Source organism: Callithrix jacchus, chromosome 1, assembly GCF_049354715.1.
Source record: "Callithrix jacchus isolate 240 chromosome 1, calJac240_pri, whole genome shotgun sequence".
Lineage (NCBI taxonomy): Eukaryota > Metazoa > Chordata > Mammalia > Primates > Cebidae > Callithrix > Callithrix jacchus.
Window position 1 is genome coordinate 65,095,746 of NC_133502.1, and position 24,356 is coordinate 65,120,101.

The 24,356-nt window shown below is 40.9% G+C and overlaps 1 protein-coding gene across 3 annotated transcripts; it reads left to right on the top strand.

The window, feature by feature from the left end:
• The first annotated feature begins 1,506 nt into the window (after positions 1 to 1,506).
• Positions 1,507 to 22,102, top strand: DLEU7 (deleted in lymphocytic leukemia 7). 3 transcript variants are annotated; one of them, XR_001911134.4, is made up of 3 exons: positions 1,507 to 2,111; positions 8,979 to 9,124; positions 21,207 to 22,102. XR_001911134.4 is itself a non-coding variant. In XM_035297781.3 (3 exons), exons 1-2 carry the CDS (start codon positions 1,653 to 1,655, stop codon positions 3,008 to 3,010), a joined length of 543 nt encoding a protein of 180 aa, XP_035153672.1. In that variant the 5' UTR covers positions 1,507 to 1,652; the 3' UTR covers positions 3,011 to 3,047; positions 21,207 to 21,327. The 3 variants fall into 3 exon arrangements, 2 of the variants coding, with proteins under 2 accessions (XP_035153672.1, XP_002742701.2); XM_035297781.3 differs by lacking the exon at positions 8,979 to 9,124 and adding an exon at positions 2,927 to 3,047 and having other exon boundaries at positions 21,207 to 21,327; XM_002742655.6 differs by lacking the exon at positions 8,979 to 9,124.
• The last annotated feature ends 2,254 nt before the right edge of the window (positions 22,103 to 24,356 follow it).

Sequence of the window (24,356 nt, forward strand, 5' to 3'; positions counted from 1 at the left end):
TGAAACTGAATTTCCTGTGTATCTGGAAGGAAAGGCAGCCCTGGAGATCTGACATGTTTTGTGAAAATTAGGGGTTCATTTTGCTATTGCTGGTTAGTCTCTGCTGAACCTAATATATTTCAACATTTGAGGATTTTTTTAAAAGAAGAAAAATTTCTCTTTCAATTTTTTATTATGAACTTAAGAAACTTCATGGCAAGAAAATCTAATCAACGTTAAACTATTTACTTCCCTCCAAAGTAATTTCCTTTCTGTCAATGCACAGACATGCATTTTTACTTAGTTATAATTAGTGTGAACATACTCGTTTTTGTTTAAGAAAGGTTTTCTTTACCTTGGCATTCAGATTTGTTTTCATAGGCAAAGAAAACACTGGGAAGGAGAAGGAACCTTTGCTGGCAAGTTGGGAGGATTATACGGGGTCATACTATCCCAGAGTTAAAGAAACCTTAAAGGACCCCATATCCCTCTCCGTATCTCTTCTGATGATCCTTTTGTGCTCACAGACTAACCAGAGTGGACTTTTCACTCAAAGGCCTCTCCAGATCTCCACAGCACCAAGGGTGGAGTTTGGCTCCTAAAGGAGGAATGAAATTCCATCCTCCGTCTGCCAGGGCCTACCTGTCTGTCATGGGCACGCACCATTGCCCCAGCTCTACTGGGCTATTGGGTCATCTAATGGTTTTCCCTGCAGAAAGCAAGCAGGAATGAGGCTGTTCTGGACTGGGCCTCCATACCGCTCCTCTCAAATATCTTCTGTTTTATTAGTGTGATCATACACCCATGGTTTCGAATCTATCAAAGCATAACATTGCCAGTCTCTTTTTTCTAAGTGAAGGAAGTAGCCACGTTGGGTTTAATTAAAAACAGCAACTATTTGTACAGCTGTCCCTGAGTTCATGGCTCACAAAAGGATTAACTTCAACCTTGGTGCCTAAGTTTTTGGGGAGTGTCACACAAAACCATTTAGGCTTTTCTGGGCAGTGCCAGGCCTGGGCCCTGGGGCTTGCTGGTGCTGGTTCATTCACCAGGCTCTGGTGCTCAAGTGGCACGGAGCAAAGAAAGCAGAGAAGAGCAGAACTTCCAGACACACAAGTCCTCCTTCTTTTGTTTGGGGAATGCAAGGCCTTGAAGGCTGCTTCAACAAGTTTCTGAAAATTCCCCTCGGGTTAGGAAAGGCTTAGTCTTCCCTTTGCAAGTTTTTCTAGAGTTCTTGGTACTTTCGCCCTAGGGCGGGTCTTTTGCACCCCCACCTCCCAGGTCTCAGTGGTCACTGGCAGAAGTCCTTCGAAGGAGGTGGGGGCGGGGTATCCCACCGATAGATGCACCCGCACAAAGCAGCACGTTTTCTCATCAAAGCCCTGAAGAGAGGGGAAGAACCAGCGACCAGCATTTCGCTGATTTTCAAGTGCACACCAAGCAGCGCGTCAGGCAGCTTTGGGTCAGAACACGCCGATTCGGAGTTTAGGCGAAGGCAGAGGCCAGCGCGGTCACGGATTCCAAGCCGGGGGCGGGGCCGACCACACACGTTGTGAGACTCGGAGGCTGAGGGGTGCGGGTTAGAAAATGTGACCCTGGCGACCCCAGCGCTCCCGCCTCCCTCGCTGCTGGTCCACCTGCAAGCGGAGGGCGCCGAGCCGCCAGCGGAGGCGATGGCCAGCCCCGCGCCCTTAGTGGCCTCCATTGGCCACCAAATGGTGGCCCTGCAGACCTTGCAGCTGCTGCAGCAGGAGTGGGGCTGGGGCGACGGTCCGGGCGCCCCCGGGAACCCGCGGGACCCGGACCACGTGTCCACCGCCCCAGTCCGTCGCTCAGGCCGGCTGCGGGCCTGGCCCGGGCCCGGGCGCGAGGAGCGGGGCGGGGGCGTGGGGGCCAGGAATCGGGGGACCGGGGCGCTTGCGAGCTCCCCAGAGGAGGAGGTGGTGCGGGGCGCGGACGGGAGCGCTGAGCTACTGCCCTTCCCCCGGGACCACGGACCCTGCACCCTGGCCCGGATGGCGATGCGCAGCGCGCTGGCCCGCGTGGTGGACTCGACATCGGAGCTGGTCAGCGTGGAGCAGACGCTGCTGGAACCTCTTCAGCAGGAGCGGTCTTTTCCCATCCACCTGAAGGTTAGTAGTCTGGCCCCGGCCATCCCCTCTGGCGTGCAGGGTGCACCCCCGTGCTCCAAGGGCGGGGCTGCTGGGATGGCGATGGGTGGGTCGCAGGATCCCAAGCACTGCTGCTCACTGCGATTCAGCCCGAGTGGGAGAAGGAAGGGGACGGGGGACACTCTGGGGACTCAGTAGGAGGGGCAGGGAGCCCCAGATTCACCTGAGGCCTGCCTGGCTGCAGAACCGAGATTTGGGGACGGCCTTGCCAAAACCTCCTCCTGGAACTCCTTCCTTTCTCACATAAATCAGCTTCCTGCACTAGAAAGGTCCTTTCCACACGTGCAGCTTGCAGGGATAGAGGACTGCTCCCTGCACCCCCTTTCCAAATTAATAACGCTTCCTCCAGAGCCTTAAATACACTTACTACCCTTTTGCCTTTTGTATGATGAAATCATCTACATTTATTTAAAGTTCCTTCACATTCATGAATCACAATTATTTTTTGCATGAATCCAATTCCCCACAGAGCTGAGGGGTCTTACAGAGTCAACCTAAATTCTCATAAAGTGGGGTGAGAGCCGGGTGAGTCCCGGGTGTTGAAGCGTAAATACTAATGCTAAACTCTTGCTAAGTCACCCAGCTCATAGGCAGGGCACATTTCCTCTTAAGGTACCAAACTGTGTTAGCCAATTTAGCCCGGGAACGGAGCAGCTGCCTCCCAGCCTGAGTGAAATTGCAGAAATCTGGGGGTCTGGGTTTCAGTCCTGGACTTGCCATTAACTAACTTAATTGGTTTAAGGTCACAAAACTCTCTGAGACCTTCTGGCTTTCAGATTTTGACCAGGAGCATTGCTGTATTGATTCCCCTGAGGCATCTAGCAGAAGGGAGCCGGGCAGGGGTGATGAAGAGAGCTTAGAGTATGTCTCAAGAATTGCTGTTCTGTGCAAGTCAAGGTTTGGAAAAAGTTACTATATATTAAGTTGCACTATACACTGTAAAATATTTATTTAAAATTAAACATAATAAAGCCTATTATATACCCAATAGGTATTGATTCTCTACATCAGGGTTTCTCAGTCTCTGTACTACTCACATTTTGGCCTGGCTAATTCTTTGTGGTCGGGGGTTGTCCTGTGTATTATAGGACGTTTAGCAGGATCTCTAGTCTCTGCCTGTTAGATGACAGCAGCCATTCCTCCCTGCAAGTTGACACAGCTAAAAATGTCTCCAGACACTGCCAAGGGTGGCGGCGTGGGTGGGGTGGGAGGCAATATGAGAAGCACTTCTTTTTTTTTTTTTTGAGATGGAGTCTCGCTCTGTAGCTGAGGCTGGAGTGCAGTGGTGCGATCTTGGCTCATTGCAACTTCCACCGCCCGGTCCCAGTTCAAGCAAGTCTCCTACTTCAGCCTCCCAAGTAGCTGGGATTACAGGCACAAGCCACCGTGCCCAGCTAAATTTTGTATTTTTTAGTAGAGACGGGGTTTCACCATGTTGGCCAGTCTGGTCTTGAACTCCTGACTTCAGGATCTGCCTGCCTCAGCCCCGCAAAGTGCTGGGATTACAGGCATGAGCCACTACGCCCAGCTGAGAAATACTTCCACACTCACTTTAGAAAGTTAGAAAATGAAGCTGCGTTTCACCAAATGCTCTCCAATGTAAGATGTACTTTTTTTTTCAGTATCATCCAAAAATTTTTTAAATCTTGTCAATTAAACTATGATGCACCATTGATTATAAGCTGCATGATAATTTAAGGGATTTTGTTTTTTGAGATAGGGTTTACCTGGGTTGCCATGGTGCAGTACAGCAGCCATTCACAGGTGTGATCATAACACTACAGCCTCAAGCCCTGGGCTCAATTGATCCTCCTGCCTCAGCTTCCTGAGCAACTACAAATATGTGCCACCACATCTGGCTTATTTTAGGGAATTTTTTAAAAACATGAATAAAAGTGCATTTAAAAATAGCTGAAATATGAAGTGACTAATGATGTTAGTAGCACATACAGAGCATAGATAAAGCTGGCAAAAGGAGAGACTGAATGATAAGTTTTACCTAAGGTGACCCTGGAAGGCTTCTCAGAGGAGGCAGCCTTTTTAAAAAAAATCCATGTTATTTTATTTAAAAAGAAAAATATTTCAGGGGAATCCTTTGGTCAAGGCCCAGCAGCACTGAAAGGGCCTGAGGCTCTGGAGGAACTACAATTAAGTTCAATGTGGCAGAAGAGAAAATCTAATGATGGAGACATAAATGGGGGCCAGTTAGGAAAAGGCCTGTGTATCATGATAAGGACCTTGGATCCTTGCAAGCAGAGGATAGGTAGAACACAGAAGCCTGGATAAATCACAGAAGGGTAGGTTTCAGCCTGACAGTCAGGCAGAAGCCCGTTATCTAAGGGCTTGACCCAACTCAGTAGCAATGGACTAAACCCCGTGTCCTCTGCTCTGGAAACAGTCCACTATAAACTATGCCATTTTAGCTTAATGCCACAGTCCCTTCTACTTGGAAATCCTTTTAACCCTTTCCAATTGACTCTTGATTCTAAACGTTTTCCATCTTCCTCAAGCCTCCTTCATTCAAACCTCACCCCTCTCACACTTTTCTGAGGAAATTGAGGCCAGTGGACACAAATACCTTTCTCTACCTAAAAAACTGCATTTCTACTCATCTTCCTTCTTGTCTCTAAAAATTAAATGCTGTTCCCCATCTCCATGTATATTCATGTTAATTTCACTGGAGCAAATCTTTCACTTGCCCCTGGATCTGTTTCTATCAATTTTTTTTCTCTCCTTATATTTACTACTGCTTTCTCTCTCTGCTGACCCTCTTGGTCCATAAACATGCTCAAAGCTTTCTTTACTTCCCACCCCGTGAGTCCCCATCCTTGCCTTCCTTGTCATGAGCAAACTTTGAAGACACTTAGATGTGTTGCTGCCACTTTCTAGAAGCAACTAGCTATTGGAGTCTGCTGTTCCCCTGCAGGGGAATAATGAGTTTTAGGGTCTGGAAACAGCCAGGGCTTTCCAGAGAGAAGCAGAAAGCAGTTTCTCTGCATGATTGGTTCCCTTGGCAGCCTCTAGGAATTTTGATTGTTTCTGCTATTTGCAGAACAGGTAATATCTCCATTTGTTTTGTAGATTAATGATTACACAGCACTTAGACTTGAGGAGATGACATTCTGTCTTTCCAGGAGGCTGGTTATAGACTGTCTTCCTTAATACTAGTGTTAATTCAAATGACTTGGAAGGGTGTTTTGTATATTTTTAAATTAGGAACATACAGATTTTATACAGCAGAATGATTTCAGGAGGATTTCTGTGAATGGAAATAACAATTGTGTATCATTTAGAAGTACGTGGGAACATCCCCAACATCAGATCCCTTTGGTGGTGGTACTTACCACAGAGGGTAGGAGGGAGACTTGCTTGAACTAAAGCCCATGACCCAGATGACAGGCATTAGGGATCCTGCAGTGGAGACAGCACAGCATAGCAGTCAAGTCCCCTGGAGCATTTCAAACCTACTCTGCCACTTCCTGCCATAGGCCCTTGGGTAAGTTATTTAGCCTTTCTGTGCCTCAGTTTCCTCCCTATATACTGCAGATAATGGTATCTACCCAAAGGGTTACTGAGATAATGCATTTTGTCAGGGGCTTCCCAAAATTAGTCTCCATCTATCTGAGCTATTATGATTACCATTATTATTACTGTTAACAGGTTGATGCCTCGTGAATTCTTATTGACTGTTATTTCTGTGAATTCTATTATTGATATTAATGAATATGATCCATGAACTCTGTGTCTACTTTTCTGGAACTATTGACAAAAGCAGACTTAGGATGACCCAAAGAGATTTCCAGGAAGCCTCCACTATCTAGAGGTTAGCTTTAGCCTCTTGCCTAGTGACGGAGGTGTCACCAGTGAGTGACTCACTGATCAATCCACCAGAAGGGTAAGCAGTGACATTTGCAGGCATGAAGGCAGAAAAATTCTCACCACAATGATAACAGACATTTTAAAATAGTATTTTACTCTTTAATTAATGAAACCGACACAATATTCCTTTTGAACACTTAGAAATTGTCATACACATGCAAACACTCATGCAATGAGTTTCTTCATGGTGGATGAAAAATGATGAACAGTTCTGAATCTTATTAAATTTGGTGGAGAGGCTAGATTTAACCGGCTTAACAAACATTTATAACAGGAGGAAACTGCGGCTCTAGAGGAATTGAGGGCTTTGCTCAAGACCAGGTGGCTAAGAAGTGATGGGTTTTATCTAACTTATTCTACGTCACGGTGGTGGCCCATGGGGGGGTTATGAACATCATGCTGAATGTGTATATGAGAGATCGTAGGGCCATAGTTGTACATGCTGTGCATTGTGGACACCGCTTGGACCACAACAGTCACAGCGTAGCCTGGATGTATTCGTCAGCTCCGCTGCCATAGCAAAATACCACGGACGGGGTGACTGAAATAACAGACATTTATATTCTCCTGTTCTGGAGGTTGGAAGTCCAAGATCATGGTGCCAACAAATTCCATTTCTAGTAAGAGCTTCCTTCCTGGCTTGCAGTCAGCTGCCTTTTCTCTGCGTCCTCACATGGCCCTTCCACAGCTCCTGCAAGCAGAGAGAGAAAGCTCTGCATGTGTTTGGTGTATCTTCTTATGAGAACACCAGTCCGGTCAGATTCGAGCCACGCTTATGACTTCATTTTATCTTAATTACCTCACGAAGAACCTGTCTCCAAATACAGTAACATTGGGGGTTGAATGTATGAATGGGGGGAACCACACAATTTAGTCCATAATGGGTGATCTGTGCACCTCCTTCCATCATGGCCACCTTATATGGTAAGCACTAGGTAAACTTAGGAAATCACTCACGAACTAGTAATACTAGGAGGAATGCATGTGACATTTGCCACCCAAAGGGAACATAATGTGTGCAGAATACCAGGAGGAAGCTAGTCTAGGATTTTTTTAAGCTGTTGAAAATGACCAATTCACATAGCAACCGTTTGCCAAGCCAATAACAAAGTTACTCGGATTGAGTTTTGTCTATCTTTCCTTGAGAATTAAAAACATTTGTAGTTTCCAAAAGTTCTGTTCTGAAGCAAGTTTCATGGAAACTGTGGTGGTAGCTAACTTCAGAGACAGAAGAATGTTTTTGCCTTTGCAGATGAAACCTGCCTGGGAGCTTACCCATTTCAATGAGTGCATTCTGGTACCAATTATTCCCTCACGTTTGGTAGTCCTTGCTGGTTTTCTCATTCTACGGTGCAAGAGCAGCAGTCATAAAACTCTTGGCTTTGGCTTCATTGCAAAATATGAATATTGACTTGTTCAGAGGAAGACACTGATGATGAGTGCCTTTTTCCCCATTGGGAAAAAATAATAAGCGAATCTGTCACTTGCCCCTGGTCCTGTTTCTATCAATTTTCTTTCTTCTTATATTTTCTACAGCCCCCTCTCTGCTGACCCTTTTGATTCATAAACATGCTCAGAGCTGTCTGTACTTACCCAGCCCTGTGAGTCCCCATCCTTCTCTTCCTTGTCATGAGGAAACTTGGAAAACATTTGCATGTGTTGCTGTCACTTTCCAGAAGTATCCATATTCATTAATATCAAGAATACAATTCACAAAAATAACAGTAAGAATTCATGAGTCATCAACCTTTTAATGATAATAATAATGACAGTAATAAGCAAATCTTTTTCCCACTGGGAAAAAGCACTCATCATCAATGTCTTCCTCTGAACAAGTGAAGCCAGCTTCTGCAAATTTGAGAATTGTGTCTTCAAAAATTACTAACTCGATATTGAAGACATAAATGCTCATGATTATATAATCAGTACCCATGGCCATGGGGGTGCTCATTATCTGTGACAAAATTACGTTTTCTGTGTTAGAAGAAAGTGCAGTGATGAGTGACAGAATTTCTATTATTCTCTACTCCTAACCCATGGATATGGTGGCTGCTCTAGAAGTAGCTTTTATATAGCTTTGCAACTTCTTATAATATGAATGATATAAAAAAATCTGGATATAAAACTTTTCTGAAATAGACATCTGGGGAAAGATACAGCAGGAAAGGCCTAAAACGAAACTAGTTATGTTTGACATCTTGGTGAAAATGCTACAGTGTTTTATTTTACAATTTTTGAATTTACCAGGTAAATCCAATTGTAAATAAAGCATCCCTGAATCAAGGGCTTATACCCATTACAAAAGTGCTTTTCACTGGATTTTCAACTGGAAATGGTGCTATATCCAAAGCAAATGCATCAGGAGCCTTAGTTATTTGTGAGCATTTCCAGTGGGTATACCACAAGTAAAAATGTTTAATTTCCTGTGGATGATACTATTTAATGGTGACTGGCTAATACTTTGGTTCTTCATTGGGTGTTTTATTAATACACAGTTACACATCTATTGTGACTGACCTTGGGTTTGGGTGATGGGTGGCTGCTCCGGGACCTGTGATTTGTAGCTCAAAGCCAGAAGCTGATGAACCAAATGAAGTTGAGGCAATTTATAATTCATGACAGTATGTTTTCCACAACATCCCACTAAAACAGAAAAACATCGCTCCCCTTTTATGTAGACATCCAGCGTAGAAGCTGCCAATGGGTCTGGAGAAGGGATTTGTGTTCTTTTGTCGGGCCCAGCATTGGACAGCTTTAGAGGAGAACAATCTGCTGGACAGGCAGAAGTTTATTAAGGACAGGCCTCAACATAGACAACTTCTTCCTTCCTTTCTTCCTTCCTTTTTTTCTTTCTCTCCTCCTCTCTCTTTCCTTCTCATTCTTCTGTTCTCTTTCTCACTTCCCTCTCACCCCCAATATCTCCATCTCTCTCTTTCATGCTCCCTGTAGAGGATATGACGCCTTCAGGGAGAGCTAGAGGGGAAAACATGAGAAGAAACAAGTTTGTGGAGGCCGGTGTAAGAGAATATAGCTCAAGACATTTCAAGATGTGACTGTTTGGAAAAGAGCCAACTTACTGTAATGCCACCGGTTAAGTGAGTACGAACTGATTTATAATTTAATATTAGATTTAGATTTAGTAGATTTAGAAGTGATTCTGGGGCCAGGCGCGGTGGCTCACTCCTGTAATCCTAGCACTTTGGGAGGCCGAGGTGGGTGGACACCTGAGGTCAGGAGTTCAAGACCAGCCTGGCCATGATGGTGAAACCCCATCTTAAAAAAAAAAAAAAAAAAAGAAGTGATTTTGAAGGCGACATGGTAGGAGAAGAAAGCACAATCCTTGTGGATTGTTTAAATTACCTGCATTTTAGAGCCTATGAAGTCATGTTGGGTTTTTGACTTTATTATCCACTGGCACTGGCTTCAGAAAACAGACTTTCAAATGAATTCCTGCTGCTAGCTTCCTTTCGTCTTCAAGCCTTAAGTTATGATAGGAGTGTTTATTTTCAGTACAAAGCTTTTAAAAAAGGCTTAACTTGTCTTCCCTTTTTGGACTTTGCAGGTGCATTTTCAGTTGCTCAAGAATTCCAGATGTGTGCATTCCTAGTAAATGCACAACGCAGAATGCAGAGAAGTACACAGTGTGGCAGTTTTTCCGAGATACTGTCCTCACAGTGGGTCGGAGAGAACAGAGCTGAGGAAAGGAGACCTCCAGCTGGGTGGCCTCTGATTAGCTCAGGGTTGGTTTTACATGGGGTGTAGAAGGTTCCGTGCCTTGAATATCTTTCGAATAGCCAAGCCCTCTCAATTATGCTGCAGGGAGGAGGGATGGGCCACTAGGCCAGTCTTCCGTTTGGATGCGATCCTTGCCATTTTTGAGCTTTGTACCACTCATAACACTCAGTAAACCTTAAGAAAAATAGTGTGAAGATGTCCAAAAAAGAAATATTAAATGATTTACTTGTAGACATTTTGTTCCATCCCCAAAGTTGGTTTAGTGCTTGTCCCGCTTGCTTCCAAGAAGCCCCTGCCACCCCACTGGAGCAGCTACAGCTCTGTAATTCCTGCCAGCCTTCTGTCCCACACTGCGGGTGAGCTCAGCTCTGTGAGCCATTACTGCACCTGGCATCATCTGGGATCTGGGGCGAGTCTTTGATGAATGTTTGAGTTCTGTAATACAGAAGTTAATTTTTTAAAATTATACTTTAAGTTCTGGGATACATGTGTAGAACACGCAGGTTTGTTACACAGGTATACACATGCCATGGTGGTTTCCTGCATCCATCAACCGGTCATCTACATTAGGTACTTCTCCTAATGCTATCTGTCCCATCCCCTGACAGGCCCCAGTGTGTGGTGTTCCCCTCCCTGTGTCCATGTGTTCCCATTGTTCAACTCCCACTTATGAGTGAGAACATGCAGTGTTTGGTTTTCTGTTCCTGTGTTAGTTTGCTGAGAATGATGGTTTTTAGCTTCATCCATGTCCCTGCAAAGGACATGAACTCATCCTTTTTTATGGCTGCATAGTATTCCACGGCATACATATGCCACATTTTCTTTATTCAGTCTATCATTGATGGGCATTTGAGTTGGTTCCAAGTCTTCGCTATTGTGAATAGTGCTGTAATAAACATACGTGTGCATATGTCTTTATGGCAGAATGATTTATAATCCTTTTGGTATGTACCCAGTAATGGGATTACTGGGTCAAATAGTATTTCTGGTTCTAGATCCTTGAGGAATCACCACTCTGTCTTCCACAATGGTTGAACTAACTTACACTCCCACCAAGTGTAAAAGTGTTCCTATTTCTCCACATCCTCTCCAGCATCTGTTGTTTCCTGACTTTTTAATGACAGCCATTAAACTGGTGTGAGATGATATCTCACTGTGGTTTGGATCGGCATTTCTCTAATGACCAGTGTTGATGAGCCTTTTTTCATATGATTGTTGGCTGCATAAATGTCTACTTTTGAAAGGTGTCTGTTCATATCCTTTGCCCACTTTTTGATGGGGTTATTTTTTTTTCTTGTAAATTTGTTTAAGTTCCTTGTAGATTCTGGTTATTAGTCCTTTGTCAGATGGATAGATTGCAAACATTGTCTCCCATACTGTAGGTTGCCTGTTCATTTTGATGTTAGTTCCTTCTGCTGTGCAGAAGCTCTGGAGTTTAATTAGATCCCTTTTTTCAATTTTGGCTTTTGTTGCCATTGCTTTTGGTGTTTTAGTCATGAAGTCTTTGTCCATGTCTATGTCCTGAATGGCATTGCCTAGCTTTTCTTTTAGGGTTTTTATGGTTTTAGGTCTTAATGTTTAAGTCTTTAATCTATCTTGAGTTAATTTTTGTGTAAGTTGTAAGGAGGGGCTCCAGTTTCAGTTTTCTGCATATAGCTAGCCAGTTTTCCCAACACCATTTATTAAGTAGGGAATCCTTACCCCACTGTTTGTTTTTGTCAAGTTTGTCAATGATCAGACGGTTGTAGATGTGTGGCATTACTTCTGAAGCCTCTGCTCTGTTCTGTTGGTCTATATATCTGTTTTAGTACCAGTACCATGCTTTTTTTGTTACTGTAGGCTTGTAATATAGTCTGAAGTCAGGTAGCATGATGCCTCCAGCTTTGTTCTTTTTGCTTAGGATTGCCTTGGCTATGTGGGCTCTCTTTTGGTTCCATATGAAGTTTAAAGTGTTTTTTTTTTCCTTCATTGCAAAGGAGGTCATTTTTTTCTTTCATTGCAAAGAAGGTCAATGGTAGCTTGATGGGGATGGCATTGGATCTATACATTACTTTGGGCAGTATGGCTATTTTCATGATATTGATTCTTCTTATCCATGAGTATGGATTGTTTTCCCATTTGTTTGTGTCCCCTCTTATTTCCTTGAGCAGTGGTTTGTAGTTCTCTTTGAATGGGTCCTTCACATCCCTTTTAAGTTGCATTCCTAGTTATTTTATTCTCTTTCTAGTAGTTGTGAATGGGAGTTCACTCATGATTTGACTCTCTGTTTGTTATTGGTGTATAGGAATGCTTGTCATTTTGCACATTGATTTTGTATCCTGAGACTTTGCTGAAATTGCTTATCAGTTTAAGGAGATTTTGGGCTGAGATGATGGGGTTTTCTAAATATACAATCATGTCATCTGCAAACAGAGACAATTTGACTTCCTCTTCCTATTTAAATACCCTTTATTTTTTTCTCCTGCCTAATTGCCCTGGCCAGCCCTTCCAATACTGTTGAATAGGAATGGTGAGAGAGGGCATCCTTGTCTTGTGCAAAAAGAGAATGCTTCCAGCTTTCGCCCATTCAGTATGATATTGGCTGTGGGTTTGTCATAAATAGCTCTTATTATTTTGAGATACATTCCATTAATATCTAGTTTTTTGAGAGTTTTTAGCATGAAGGGCTGTTGAATTTTATCAAAGACCTTTCTGCATGTATTGAGATAATCACGTGTTTTTTGTCATTGGTCCTGTTTGTGTGATGGATTGTGTTTACTGATTTGCGTATGTTGAATTACAAGTAAAACACTTCTCAGCAAATGCAAAAGAATGGAAATCATAACAAACAGTCTTTCAAAACACAGTGCAATCAAATTAGAACTCAAGATTTAAAAACTTGCTCAAAACTGCACAACTACTTGAAAACTCAACAACCTGCTCCTGAATAACTACTGGGTAAATAACAAAATTAAGGCAGAAATAAGTAAGTTCTTTGAAACCAATGAGAACAAAGATACATGGTACCAGAATCTCTGGACACAGCTAAAGTAGTGTTTAGAGGGAAATTTATAGCATCAAATGGCCATAGGAGAAAGTGGGAAAGAGCTAAGATGACAACCTAACATCACAATTAAAAGAACTAGAGAAGCAAGAGCAAACAAATTCAAAAGCTATCAGAAGACAACAAAAAATAACTAAGATGAGAGCAGAACTGAAGGAGATAGAGACATGCAAAACCCTTCCAAAAAATCAGTGAGGCAGGCATGGTGGCTCATGCCTATAATCCCAGCACTTTGAGAGGCTGAGGTGGGGGATCACCTGAGGTCAGGAGTTTGAGACCAGCCTGACCAGTATGATGAAACCCTGTCTCTACTAAAAATACAAAAATTAGCCAGGCATGGTGGTATGTGCCTGTAATCCCAGCTACTTGGGAGGCTGAGGCAGGAGAATCGCTTGAATCCAGGAGGCAGAGTTTGCAGTGAGCCAAGATCTTGCCATTGCACTCCAGCCTGGGCAACGAAAGCAAAACTCTGTCTCAAAGAAAAAAAAAAATCAATGAATCCAGGAGGTGGTTTTTTGAAAAGATTAACAAAACAAACAGACCACTAGCCATACTAATAAAGAAGAAAAGAGAGAAGAATAAAATAGACACAATAAAAAATGATCAAGGGAAGATCACCACAGATACCACAGAAACATAAACTACCATCGCAGAATACTAAAAACACCTCTAGGTAAATAAACTAGAAAATCTAGAAGAAGTGGATAAATTCCTGGACACATACACCATCCCAACACTAAACCAGGAAGGAGTTGAGTCCCTGAATGGACTAATAACAAGTTCTGAAATTGAGGCAGTAATTGATAGCCTACCAACCAAAAAAAAAAAAAAAAGCCCAGGACGAGACAGATTCACAGCTGAATTCTATCATAGGTACAAAGAGGAGCTGGTACCATTCCTTCTGAAACTATTTCAAACAATAGAAAAGAGGGAATCCTCCCTAACTTATTTTATGAGGCCAGCATCATCCTGATACCAAAACCTGGCAGAAACACAACAAAAAAAGAAAATTTCAGGCCAATATCCCTGATGAACATCGATGTGAAAATCTCAATAAAATACTGGCAACTGAATCCAGTAGCACATCAAAAAACTTATCCACCACAATCAAGTTGGCTTCCTCCCTGGGAGAAGTTAATTTTAACTCATTCACTAACTTGATGTGTGACTTAGCTGTATCACGTACTCTCCCCAAGACACATCTGTTTTCATCTATCATGGATTGTTGTGAGCATTGAGTGAGACAAGGTACAGAATGAGCCAAGCTTGCAGTCTGGTGCTGAGCAGGTGCTCAGGCACACATTCTTCGAATGCTGATTTGCCTGTTACTCCCATGATTGGAAGTGTCCAGGGACTTTACTCTGACATTCAAGGCTTTCCACACAATCATATCCTCTTACGCAACACAAAATTCTATTCTTTTCAGATTAGTGTTCTCCTTCTCCCTGACCCAGCCCCTTGTTGACTCTGTACTTTGGCTTCTGTTATTCCTTCTGATTACAGGCGCCTGTGATCCATAAGGCTTTCCTCCACACCACCCATCTATCTTGTAGTATCTAAATAGTCCTTCCCACCTACCGCTTCTCCGATGCCTCATGCAAGCCTCTATTCCTCTCTTCTGCAAAAGCGTACTGATGGCCTCCACCTTTGTTGTTGAACCTTAATCTTACTTTTGTAACATTCCTACTTAACAATAATTGCAAATACATTTCATCTCACCAACTAGATTCTGAGTTTCCACAGGGCAGATTTTTTCTTTTCTTTCTTTTCTTTTCCCTTCCCCTTTCTTTTTTTCTCTCCCCGCTCTTCCTCCTTACTGACCTCCCAACATCTATAAGAGTCCTCTATAACTTCAGTTATTAATGTAAAGGAGCACTTAAAAAATACAAAGAGCTGCTTTCATATCCATGAGCCAATCTGACTCTTGAAACCCCTCCAAGGGGTAGCTATTATTGTTTCATTTTACAGATGAGAAAACTGAGTGTTCCACAGGCATAATGGCTTGGCCCAAGCGTAGAACCAGGGTTCAGAGGCAAGTCCAGTGCTCCTGAAGGAATGAGCTCTGTCTGCATCCCTGGTGTCTTTGTAATGGCTTGGAGACCTTCCCATTCTAACTAACATCTGTGAAGTCCCTGTGTCACGTAGGGTAACATACAGGTTCTGAAAACTAGGAGATGTGGACATCTTTGGAAGGCTATTATTCTGCCTACCACAGGGAAGATGTGTGCTAAAAATTAATAAGTCATATTGTAAAAACTAGAGCTATTCCTTTGAATGGATTGCCTCCTAAGCAGATGAATTTTCCTAGTGTGTCCAAATGAATTTTAATAATAAAACCCCAGCACTCTATAGGAAGGAGTCACATGACAGAATGAGCTTTGCAAGAACCCTGTGCTATGCTTAAATTATGAGTGTAAACATGCCTGTTCTTCCATAGGATTGGGGTTTTCTGTTTTTACCACAGCCCTCATCATATTGCAATGGACATTTGGTATATGATCGATATGTCTCATTTCCTCCTAGAAGGTCATAAGCTCTTTATAGATCAAGTGCCATATCTTATTGCTTTTCATTCAGTAGTGTGGTGGAGGCTTGATATGCATTTGAAATAAATTTAACTAATTCATTAGCTGAGTTAAACAGGCCAAGGCCATTACCCTAATAGATCAGTTGAGTCACATGAGAGAATATCAGCTGACTTAAAAATGTAAATGCTGGCCATCAATTTGGACCACTGTAGCAATCAATACATTTCATATCCAACGCCCGAAATTAGACAAGGCTTTAGAAGTTTCAAAACCTGCTTTTGGATTGCTCAACCATGTAGTTCTAATTCTGGCAAAGTACTCAAAGCATCGTGTAGGATATTACATCATTTTTGGGAGCATCTGGGATTTGCTAATGAAAGTGGCTGGGAGGATAGGTTCAGTTATTGAATGGAAAGCATCCTAAGTGAAATCATCACCAATATTGATCATGTGAGTTTCTACTGAAAGCCTATGAGCCAGTTAATATGCTGTTGCCTTAATGCTGTGACTTGTGACCCCTATCTTCCGCTGCAGACTCAGCAGAAGTTCGGTAGAAGGCAATGATTATTGAATCCAGAGTTGGCCTTTGGACCTCAAATGGAAGAGAAGCAATCACCTGTTTTATTTTTCCCTACCCTGACTTAAGAGTCCCGTGGAAAGCCTATTCCTATTAATTTGTTTTCTTTGACTGCTAATATATTTTAGAAAGGATAAAAAGGAAATACTGTACTAGAATAGTAAAATAAAGCGAGTTTGCAAAGCTTGCCAGAGATCTGAAGTTTGCCCAGGGCCTCAGGGACCAGTATAGCCTGGCAGTCGATTTTTATTATACACGTAATTTCCCCAAACGATGCCTTCTTTGATTCTTTACACTAAAATGTGAAATTGACTTCAGGTTTTCCGCCCACAACTATATTTTTAAAGGCATTTTCGTCTTCGTTGGGTGATGAATTCCTTTGCAGACTGGCTAACAGGCACACGTCAGCACACGTTTTAGCGGTTTCTCCTATTTTGAATTTCCCTTTGCATGTTTTCTTTGATCTTTATACTTTGTACTTAGCGTTGGATTACTTCTATAAAGAAATCGGACCATTTCCCTTGATGTGGATCTTGGGGAAATAGTCCAGAGTGATTTTTCTCTCCTACTTTCCCGTTCCCTAGCAGTATGCTTCAGCACACAGGCCAGCCCATAAGCTATGAGTCAGACCTTATGAACACAAGGTTCATAAGCTATCTACAGCAGGGATGTCCAATTATTTGGCTTCCCCGGCCCACATTAGAAGAATTATCTTGGGCTACACATAAAATACACTAACACTAATGATAGCTGATGAGCTAAATTTTTTTAAAATCACAAAAAAACTTACAGTATTTTAAGAAAACTTACAAATCTGTTTTGGGCTGAATTCAATGCCATCTTAAGCCGCAGGTTGGACAGGCTTGATCTAAACAGCTCTTTGACACCTCTGGGCAGAAGTGAGCAACACACCAAGGTAGCGAAGCAAGAATGCTTTGAAGAGAAAAGAACAAGTATGGTAGCTTGCGAATCCTTGAGCACAGTATGGTTCTGACCTGGAGCCTAGCTCGCAGGTGGTCTTGCGGCCATTGTTGCTAAGTTGAAATGAAATTGGTTTTGTTTCTGGGGGATGTTATCCAATAAGCACCTTGTCAGAAATCCAGGTCCATCTCAGTCAAAAAACAGGGTTTTTCATAGGGAGAATAGTTTCTCCCTCTAGACAGGACTAGGAAGAAAACTCTAGTCCCTTATGAAACTTTAGTTCAACTTTTAGTTCTTCCTTCCATTTGCTTTTGAGTGACAGTGTCTGTTTTTCTTTTCCTACATTATTGAGTTGAATTTTAAGCTCATGGATTTTCAGAGATTAATCTTAATTTATACAATTGTTTAAGTCAAAGTATTTCTCACTGTGGCTACATTCCACAAATTTGTGATATGAGTCAGTATAAAGTATTTTAAAATTTCAATTATTTTTTCACTGATCCAAGAATTACTTATAATTGGATTTTCTAAGTCATGCCAGTTTTGGGAAGGGTATCTATGTTATTGATTTCTCATTTATTTGCATTATAATTTGCATGATAGAGACTTCCTGATATTTATTTGTTGAAATTTGCTTTGTGACATTATAATATAGTCAGCTTTTATAAATATTCCATGTATGTTTGACAATAATGTATATTTTCTTATTTCCATTGGATCAAGCTTGTGATGAGTGTTTTTAAATGCTTTTCTGTTTTGTTGTTTGATTTATCTAGTTTCAGAGAAAGCTAGGTTAAAATCAGGTTTTATGTGTGTAGACTGAATGCATGTTAAGATTATCATATTAGGGACATTCAAGTATAAAATGGTGATATCTTGGGGACTCATTCATTTTAGTAGTTGTAGTTTATTTTATCTCAAATAATGATTTTGTTATGGTTTTATTTTGGCTTCCCTTTGCTTGGCATATATTCAAAAATCTATTCACTTCCAATCTTTATATGGTTTTTGTTTTAAATGTGTTTCTTGTAAACAGCATATAAAACCAATATAACAATCACTATCTTTCAAAAGGTGAGTTTATTGCTTTGCATTTGTTGTGCTTTCTACTGATATGTGTAGGCTTACTACTACTATCTTAATTAGTGCTTTCTGTTTACCTTGCTTTATGTCTGTATCTTTATTTCTCCATTTTTACCTTCTATATAGATAGGGTCAATATCTTTTTTTTTTTCTTTTTCTTTGAGACAGGGTATCACTCTGTTGCCCAGGCTGGAAAGCAGTGGCATGATCATTGCTCACTGCAGCCTTGACCCTCCCACCTCAGCCTCCTGAGTAGCTGGGACTACAGGTGCTGCCCTCTTGCCCAGATAATTTTTGTGTTTTTTTGTTTGTTTGTTTGAGAGAGATGGGTTTTGCCATGTATACCAGGCTGGTCTCAAACTCCTGGACTCAAGCAATCTGCCTGCCTTAGCCTTCCAAAGTGTTGGGATTACAGGCGTGAGCCACTGTGCCCAGCCAATAAAATTTTAATTCATCTTTACCCTGTTCTGATTTTGAAGTTTCATATACTGTTTCTCTACTTTTAATAATAACCCTTAAATTTTCACACAAGTACCTAACAAGTCTGAAATTTGTGAGTTTGCCACCTTTCTCTTGAATAATACAGTGCTTAGAGTGCCACTCCATTCGACATGTCACTGCTGTTCAGCATTGGAGAACCATCTTGCTCAGATGGCTCTAAAATGAACCGTCATTCATTTAGCACATTTAGATGTCCTAAACTCCCTGCTAGTTGTTATAATTTTTGTTTTAAACAATAAATTCTTTAGACTTATACCACGTTTTCGAGTTTCTTTGTTCACTGTTGCTTCCTGAATCTCAACCATTTTTAGTTGAATTTCCTTTCACAATTATGTCTTCAGAAATATCTGTGAGAGTCTTTTAAGTGGACAGTGGTAATTCTGTCCTTTTAAATGAGAGCATATTTATTGTTCCCTGAGTTTTAAATGACAGTTTAGTAGGAATAAAAAAATTCGAGGTTGACAGTTATTGGAGGCTATTATTCCATTGTTTTCTCTACTGTTGTGGTGAGAAATCAGCTGCTGTCTTGTCGTTCCTTGAAGCCCATCTGTATTTTTCTTGCTGATTGCCTTTAAGAGTAATTGTGCCTTGATGAGTTTAGATTTGGATTTCACTTAAGTTGTTCTCCCTATGGCATATTTTACTTCTTTAATATAAAGGTTTCTGTTTTGGATCTACTCTGTGTAATTCTAATCCGTTGTTCTCTTTGAATATTGCCTCTTTCTCACTGTCTATCTTGTCTCTCCTAGAAGTGTTTGTTGGGCTTTCTCATCCTGTCATCCATGTTGTTCAACCTCTCATTCACATTTCCCATGTCTTCAACTTGTAATTTTGCATTCTTAGGTAATTTTTTCATATTTATCATCTAGTTTACGAATCCTCACTTTAGATATATTTAATCAAGTGTTTAAGCTATCAATTTTTAAATTTCTACTATAATTGTCATTTTTTTAGAAGTGGATGTGCTTTTTTTTCAAGCCTGTTGTTTTGTAAAACACTTTTCTGATTTCTTCTTTTATGTCTTTAATCATTTTAAGACAGAAGTCCCTAACCCCCCGGGTCATAAACAAGCGCTGGTTCGAGGTCTGTTAGGAACCACACCACACAGTAGGAAGTGAGCAGTAGGTAAGCCAGCATTACCACCTGAGCTCTTCTTCCTGTTGGGTCAGCAGCAGCATTAGATTCCCATAGGAGCGCAAACCCTATTGTGAACTGAGCATGTGAAGGATCTAGATTGTGTGCTCCTTATGTGAATCTAATGCCTGATGATCAGAGGTGGAACAGTTTCATCCTGATACCATCTGCCACCACCAGCCATGGAAAAATTAACTTCCACAAAACTGGTCCCTGATGCCAAAAAGGTTGGAGACTGCTGATTTAAAGCATATTTTATAGTCTCCTTTTTTAATTCTTGGAGTTTAATTCTGTCTCATATTGCATCTACTATATCATGATAGATTGTATTTTAAATTTCATATTTTGGCTTCATCTTCAATGTAGATAAGTATTATGCAAATACTATTGTAGGGCACTGGTTGCAGACATGTTTCCCTGTAATAGGTTTTTGTTTGTTTTTGCCATGCGTTCATGGCTATATCAGTCCAGGTCAAAATTTTAAGTTAATTTCTTGGCATGAGTGTTCCAGGATGTTCATATGGTACAGAGGGCAATTTCAAAGTCAAATGACTGTGTAATATTGGTCCTCTATTACACATTCTCAGGGACAACTTTACTCTCTATCCCAAACCCAGCCCAAGAGAGACTAACTTTCATTTCTTCATAGTCCTGGTAGGCAGCTAAAATAATCTTTTTAAAATTTTTGGCTTCTGAAAGATTTCTCTTATTTTCTTGCAAGCTCAGAAAGGGTGTTTGCTCTATTTTATTTAGAATTTTAGAATTCAGCAGCGAAGAGAATTCCTTGGAAAAACTAAGTTCTGGTTTTATTGCTAGAACCAGAAGTCTGGGGGACATCATTTCCCTATACTCAAAAGAGATCATATATTCAACATTATCTCTAATGTGGAATCATTCCAATGTACCATTTATTTGCAATGGGTTTTATAAAATAAACCATTTGGAGATTAGAAACATTGGATTACCTCCTTCTTTTAAACTATCTGGGAACTGTTCTTTCTAAATTTGCATTTGGAGATTTCTTGAGACCATGTCCATTAAATAACAAATTCTGTATTGGAATACTGAACACAGTGAGTATGGGATAATAGAAACACAGGCTATTCGTGTATTTATCACAGTTCTTTTTGCAGTAAGTAACAGAAACTCAACCCCAACTTGGTTAAGTAAAAAAGTGACATTTATTGACCCAGATGGCCAGAAAAATCCTGGGGTTTATTGTTTGAGTATAGCTAGTAATTAGAATCTGTCTCTTTTAATCTCTTGGTTCTCCTTTCTTCTGTGGTGGCCTCAATCTCATTTGGATGCTGCCTTTACAGTGGCAAGATATTTTCCAAGAGCCTCAGATAAAAAGGATAGCAGATCCTATTTAGGTCTTGTCTAGTAGATATCCTGGGCCTGTGGCTCACTGGCCTTGGCTTAGATCATCTGTCCATCCTGACCAGTCCATGCTCTGATTGGCCTGGTCTCCGGAGTTGAGATCAGCTTTGGTCCAACTGCACAGGCTAAGAATGGGGAGTAGTTTTCCAAGAAAAAAAAAAAAAACAGAGTGCTGTCACCAGAAGAGAAGGGAATGGGAAGCTGGGTAAGCAAAGCACAGCAAATGCCCCCCATAACGTATCTAATTTTTTGTTTGTGTTTGTTGTTAATTTCAGGACAGTGTTGAGTTTAGAAACATCTGCAGTCATTTGGCTCTACAGATTGAAGGACAACAGTTTGACAGAGACTTGAATGCTGCCCACCAGTGTTTGAAGACAATAGTCAAGAAGCTGATTCAGTCACTTGCTAATCTTCCTTCAGATGCCCACATGGTAGCCTGTGCTTCCTTGAGACAGATCTTACAGAATCTCCCAGACATATGAGTGTTAAAGACATCGGGAGTAAAATCACAGCCAGCAGTGTTAAGAGAACTGGGATACCTTACCTTCCTAATTGAATCAGAGACAATGGATGTTTCTATTTCCAAAGGGGAAAGATTTGATGGCACGTGGAGCAGTCTGACCAGTGGCATCTGTAGCCTTCAGAATTATAGCATGTTAGTGAAACTTTTTTAAAGCAAATAGTTCACATTTTTAAGTATATTACCTATTTGCTGACTTTTTGATTGAAGTACATTCTACTTTGTGGAACTGATTTGATTATGTATGCATATATTTATTAATTAATTCATATTAAGTATTAGTTTTGGTTGAATGACACCTTAATTTGTATTCATATTAATGTAGATCTAAAGGTTTTAATATGGTTATTTATATAATTAAAGCACCATGGTTCTTAAAATTACCTTGAATAAATGGGATATTTGATAATTGCTATGTTCTATTAATACTTACTGGACACTTCCTTTTATGTTACAAGAGTTACCTTTGTAGGACTACGTGTCGGTAATTATGAGTTTACTGTTGGGCACGAGAAGAGTTGCTTCTAAACCTTGTGCTTTTTTTTTTATACTGATTTGTAAATTTAAAGGGACAGTGAGCTATGAAGGACCAATCATGTATGATATGTAAATACAAAGCACAGTATTATTAAAGTTTTATGTGGAAATGTCTAGGTCTTACTCTTTATAGATACTCTGATTGAAATGGGAAATTCTTGTGAAAAGAGGGAGGGAGTGGATCTACTGGCAGGTTTCCCAAACCATTTAGAGCCGGGAACAGAGAAGGTGATTTTTTTTTTCTCAACAACACTCCACACACACTTAGGAAAAACTAAATTTCTTATTGTTCAATGATGACTGTGTTGAGAACTAAAGTAATGTTAAATGTTACTTTTCCCCTTAACATTTTAACAGAAACAGCAACAGATTTAGAACAAAAAAGATTATAGTGTATATGGACAGCTTGCTTTCTAAAAGAATCATAAACTGGATCTGCGTGGTGGGAGTACAGTACTATTTCTAAAGTGTTAATAGTAATCAAAGCCTTTTTAATCTTACCTACTCTAATCCTAGTTGGTTCTAAATGTTTTCTTCCAGAATCTGAAAGTGAAAGGTAAGCATATGCTTCTCTTTGGATGTAACTGACCATTTCCACAGAAGAGAACTAAGTGTATGAGACTGAATTCTAAAGGAAAGATGAATGCTCTGTGTGTCTGGGTGCATGTGTGTGCATGTGCATGAGTGTGTGTAGGGTTGAGGTGGGCCAGAAATAAAGGGCATTGATTTCTCCATTTGATCTTAGCCAAAAGGCTGAGAAGTGATGGGCATTTATTTCTTGAGAATAATCTTTGGCACTCAGTTTCCCCGCACCTAAGAATCATTGTATTCTGGGGGGATGCCTTTCTTTTATGACAAAGTCTTTCTTCCCCCAGGGAAATTAGCCCTGTACTTTTCTTTCAAGATCCATAATTATTTATATGCTGCCTACCCCACTGTTATTAATGGTTCTCTCAATGAATATTAAGTTGTTGTTTTTTAACCTTACCCAAAGAAATAGTGAGCATTTTCGATTTTCTATCTGTGCTTGTGCTTTTTCCTTGCTTTGTACCATGTTTCTGATATGCTGACAGATAACCTATTCATCCTTCAAGATCTGATTTACTCACCACCCCCTCCATGGACCCTCATGGGTCATCCTAGCCAGATGACTCTTCCTTTTCTAAACTCCCATAGAACACATTTTATGCTACTCTTCTGGCATTTACACATGCCATCTTAATAGCATAGCTGTTGGTAAATCTGCTGTCAAGGTTAGCTTGCTGAGGATAGGAATTATCTAGACATCTTTGCATGCTGCATAGCATCTACAGTTCTTAAAGTTCTTTGATGCTATTAAAGTTTGGCTGCCCTATCATCTTTTATGCCCCTCCCCCACCCCACGCTAACTTCTGTGTCTTATGTTCTGTGGTCAGTCTGTATAATCACTTGGTTGCACACGCCACCAGTTCCCTTCCTTTTTTTCCCTTTGGTTGAATGCTGCTTGCAAAACTCAATTCCTGGTCAAGTCCAACTCTCTGTCTATTCCATGTCTGTACAGGAGCTCTGAATGTGGCTGGAGAAAAACACCCAGTCATGCTAATCTCACTCAGCTCATGGCTCCCAATTTCCAGAGATCCTTAGTATTCTCCATTAGCCCTACTGCATTCCCTAGACCTGCCATGTCCAATATGGCAGCACTGGTCACAGTGGCTACTGAGCATTTAAAATGTGGCTCATCTGAATTGAGATGTGCTGAAAATGTAAAATGCACACTGGCTTTTGAAAACTCACTACTAAAAATAAAGAATTTAAAATATCTTGGTACTTTCCATACTGATTACATGTTGAAATAATATTTTGAATATGTTGGGTTAAGTAAAATATAGTATTAAAATTATTTGTACCTATTTCTTCTCATGTTTTCAATATGGGTACCAGAAAACTTAATATTCCATAGTTGGTTTGCATTATGTTTCTATGATATAGCACTATTCTGGAAAATTCACTAGATAATTCACTGCTGGCCTTAACAATTCACTCTCTGAAGTCTTTTCTTCACCTTTTCAAACTTTACATTGTTTAACCTCCTCATTCTCAGCTGATGAGCTTGCTTCTGATTGCACAGGGACAATGGAAGCCATTAGGAGAGCATGTTCCTCATCTCACTAGCAGATTTACCAACCCTGCATCTGTACACAGGTACTCTGAGTTTGCTTCTGTTAGAAGGAGGACTGCCCTGCTCCTGTGCAAGGCTGGTTGGCCACTAAGGCTCTGGACTCTGCCCCTTCTTACTTGTGGACTTCTCTCTTACATTCATTCTCTTGCTTACATTATCAATTTTTGCCTCTCATAATATCATTGCATCAGCATGATAATATGTTATGGT